This window comes from Rhincodon typus, chromosome 41 (assembly GCF_021869965.1).
Source record: "Rhincodon typus isolate 14 chromosome 41, sRhiTyp1.1, whole genome shotgun sequence".
Lineage (NCBI taxonomy): Eukaryota > Metazoa > Chordata > Chondrichthyes > Orectolobiformes > Rhincodontidae > Rhincodon > Rhincodon typus.
The window spans coordinates 7,516,802-7,520,922 of record NC_063372.1 but is presented as its reverse complement, the minus strand read 5'-3'; the positions used below and the strand labels follow the sequence as shown (position 1 = coordinate 7,520,922).

General features: G+C 42.9%; 1 protein-coding gene across 2 annotated transcripts in view; it reads right to left on the bottom strand.

Annotated features, from left to right (window-relative positions):
- Positions 1 to 3,662, bottom strand: part of LOC109924346 (tubulin alpha-1C chain) — a 5,074-nt gene extending 1,412 nt beyond the window's left edge. The window contains exons 1-4 of one of the 2 annotated variants that reach the window (XM_048618984.1): positions 3,531 to 3,661; positions 848 to 1,070; positions 573 to 721; positions 18 to 482 (exon numbers count right to left, since the gene is read on the bottom strand). In XM_048618984.1, coding sequence (XP_048474941.1) covers positions 18 to 482; positions 573 to 721; positions 848 to 1,070; positions 3,531 to 3,533 — 840 coding nt within the window. In that variant the 5' untranslated portion in view covers positions 3,534 to 3,661. Of the gene's footprint in view, positions 1 to 17; positions 722 to 847; positions 1,071 to 3,530 lie in introns of both variants that reach the window. The other variant, XM_048618982.1, reaches the window with a different exon arrangement.
- Positions 3,663 to 4,121: the final 459 nt, after the last annotated feature.

Sequence of the window (4,121 nt, the reverse complement as noted above, 5' to 3'; positions counted from 1 at the left end):
AGCTGCTCATGATATGCCTTCTCAGCAGAGATAACTGGTGCATAGGTGGCCAAGGGGAAGTGGATACGGGGGTATGGCACCAAGTTGGTCTGGAACTCGGTCAGATCAACATTCAGGGCGCCATCAAAGCGAAGGGAGGCAGTGATAGAGGACACTATCTGGCTGATGAGGCGGTTCAGGTTGGTGTAAGTTGGCCTCTCAATGTCTAGGTTTCTTCGGCAGATGTCATAGATGGCTTCATTGTCAACCATGAAAGCACAATCGGAGTGTTCCAGGGTAGTGTGGGTGGTCAGGATGGAATTGTAAGGCTCTACCACTGCAGTAGACACCTGGGGAGCTGGGTAGATGGAGAATTCAAGCTTGGATTTCTTGCCATAGTCAACAGAGAGACGTTCCATCAGCAGAGATGTAAAGCCAGAGCCAGTGCCACCACCAAAGCTGTGGAAGACCAGGAAACCTTGGAGACCTGTACATTGGTCAGCCTGCAGAAGACAAATGCAAATGTCAGTTACTATGGCTATATTGAGGCCTGTCACAACTTTGGCTTCACACTTTAGCCAAAGTATACTCACCAGTTTACGGATTCGGTCCAGAACCAAGTCAATGATCTCCTTGCCAATTGTGTAGTGACCACGGGCATAGTTATTAGCTGCATCTTCCTTCCCAGTGATCAGCTGCTCAGGGTGGAACAGCTGGCGGTAAGTACCAGTACGGACCTCATCTAGGATAGAGAGAGAGTGGGATTTCAGTGATACATTAACACACTTAACTGAGATGAAATCAGATTCATTTGGCATAACCAGAGAAGAGGTCTGCAAGGTAACTGTTACACGTGCCCATCACCTACCTATTACAGTTGGCTCCAAGTCCACAAACACAGCTCGTGGAACATGTTTGCCTGCTCCTGTCTCACTGAAGAAGGTGTTGAAGGAATCATCTCCACCTCCGATGGTCTTGTCACTGGGCATCTGCCCATCAGGCTGGATGCCATGTTCCAAGCAGTAGAGCTCCCAGCAGGCATTTCCAATCTGGACTCCAGCCTGGCCAACGTGGATACTGATGCACTCACGCTGCACAGAAACAAATATAAAAGTTGTGATCAACTACTTTGACATCTCATCTAAAAAACATTCATACAAATTTATTACTGCATTCATGCTCATGGTAAGCATTACCTTTAGGAGAAGTCTACTACTCTCTTGATGGGTAGGCAAGCATATGCTACCTCAGAATCAGCTGAAAATACATCTGATTGTTGTCTCAGAGGTCTTACTAACCAGTTGATAGAACAGTCATGAATTATGTAGAGGCTAGATTGGGTAACCACGCAATTTGAGGCAGCTGCAAGATACATCTAGTTTGTGTGAAGCACCTGTATGTGACTGGATTCCTTGTACGACACTATTGGAAAGTGTTTGAGGGGTAGTATTACTACCATTGTAATAATGTGCATCAGGTCTATACTGTGATTTGCAGTTGAACCATATCTGTACATCAGGTCAACCTCTGTTTTGTGAAAGGTATCATGCACCTGACAGGAGTGCAACTCATGCTTGAGGGACATTTCATGAAAGGGGCAGGCAGACAACTCGAGAAGTCAAGCTGGGACAGAAACAGGACTGAATTTAGTATTTCTGATATGCAGGTAATATGGAAATCAAGCACATCACCCAGCCATTTAGCAAGTGGCATATATGCCACCTTCAATATGGAATCAGATGTTTACATCAGTGTCAATTGTGATAAAACAATTACTTATGAATTAATTGTACTTCACCATCCCAACATGCATTTTGCTGTAGAATGTTTTAACTACATTTAGTGCTTTTAGCAATGGTTGACATTTTTCAAAGCAATTCAATCTTATTTTAAATCAAATGATTGTGCTTGAATATACATTTAAGAGGATAATTGATTTAAACGTTTCCTAAAAAATTAAAGCACAAGTAACGATTTTACAACCCACCATTTGAGGTGCGAGTTGATGCAAAAGCTTTCAGCCCCATCTGTAAGCTAATTATAAACCTAGAATGGGATTGCTGTACAAATCAAAAGCGGTTTTTGCGATACAAAAGCACGTATCGTGGAGAATCAGAATCCCTACAATGCAGAAAGGGGCTATTTGGCCCATCGAATCTGCACCGACTTCCCAAAAGAGCATACGACCTAGAACCCTCCCCATCCCTGTAGCCCTGCATTTCCCATGGCTAATCCGTTTAACCTACACATCTGTGAACACCATAGTTAATTTAACATGGCCAATCCAACTAACCTGCACATCTTTGGACTGATAGGGGAAAACCAGCAGAAACCCATGCAGAATCGGGGAAAACATGCAAATTCCATAGTCACCCGAACCTGGAATTGAACCTGGATCACTGGTACTGGCCAGAAAAAAGGACACATCCGTGCAATTCTTGTGTTTAGCACTACAATACACAAACTGGCTAGAATTACTGGTTCGGATGCTGAACTTGGGTGGGGTCACACTGCAGTGCAGATTGTCTCCAACTGCCGCCATCTCACCCCTCCCCCACCGACCCCTCCCAGACGGATTGCAATCAAATCACTCTCCCCCACACCGCCATCTTATTTCTTTAAACCCAGTAATTTATACAGACTCCATTATCTGTAGTTTGAATCTTAGCATAGCTACACAATTTACAAAGCTGCCTATTTCACGGTGACCTCGTGTTGACGTTGGCTTTGTGTCCACGCATGACCGTCACTGACGTATACTGTTACTGAGCAGCCCTACAGTGATTTCACCAGGGGATGGGTACGAAAGCTTTCAGCTCGCAACTATGGTTGACAAGCCATTGCACAGGAAAAGTGTGGAAGCGTCAGTATCCCGACACAAAGCAATTTCAAAAGGGAAAAGTATGCCAAATTCAGCTCACACCCTCTGCACATTGAGAGCCACTGCCCATTATGTTCCAACATCACGTTCAAATGTTACATCATCTATCCTTGTAGACATATGCAGCGATTAGCTAGCGAAAAGCTTCGAAAACGATCTTAATAAATTCGCTGTTAATGCGAGGGATTCTTTTCTCCAGAAAAGATTACTTGCAGAAGTCCATTGAAGTGGCTTTATTTCAACACCTTTAACATTTTAAAGGTGAATTTGATTGTATTGACGGAAAATTGCATGCGAATAGCGTACATATACATTATCTTTGATAGTAATAGTTATTCCCCGTTCTAATTAAATCATTCAGACAACGTAGTTTATTGCATTGTATTTGCAACACAAACAGGTCATTTGGTGGTGTGTTTATGCTCACATGAGCCACCTCCCACGCTCTCAGCATTTCTTCTGTTCCTTTCACCTCGGACCGCATTTAGCTATCCCGTGATGTTTATGTTCACGAGATTTGCGTAGTGGAATTCAGAAATTAAGTCAAACAAGTGTACTTAAAAAAACATAATTAAGATGCTTAAAAACGAGGACAAGTCTTACAATACAAAATTCCAATGTGTAGCTTGCTGGGGAGAAAGAAAACTCTTTGTATTAAACAGCATCTTACCATGATGCCTGGTCCTTGGTAGTAGACAAAACAAATGGAATAAAGAGAGGGCTTCAGCGACTTCTTCCTACAGCGCGACTTTTACGGGTCGTCGTAAGAAAAAACCTACCCTCAGATGGGAGAGACATGTTCTTATAGTGGGGCCAGACTGCGGGTCCTGGTCAGTGGAGCCATTCTCATTGGAGGAGGTCTGTTTGAGTGACGAGGAACTATCACAATGCTGACTCTCTGATAGGAGGAGATATGTTCCGTTAACTGCTTCGCGGGTTCTGATTGGGCAGACGCTCCTGAATAAACTAATCGCCTTGACCACGAGTGATTTGGAACAAAGGCTGACATTTGATAAAACAGCATAGAACTGGCAGATGAAATAATAAGATTCCGGTTTTCGGAGGATAAAACACCTCAGCAATTAATCAAGCCACTATTCTTCTGAAGTATCAAAATGGCCTTGCTTATAAAGAGAAATTCAAAGGAAATATTCTTTCACTGATAACATCATGGACTACGTTGAACTGCTTATTTGATGAAGGAAATTATTAAATATCTTATAAATACCAATTTACAAATTAACAATTTTCTGACTATTCT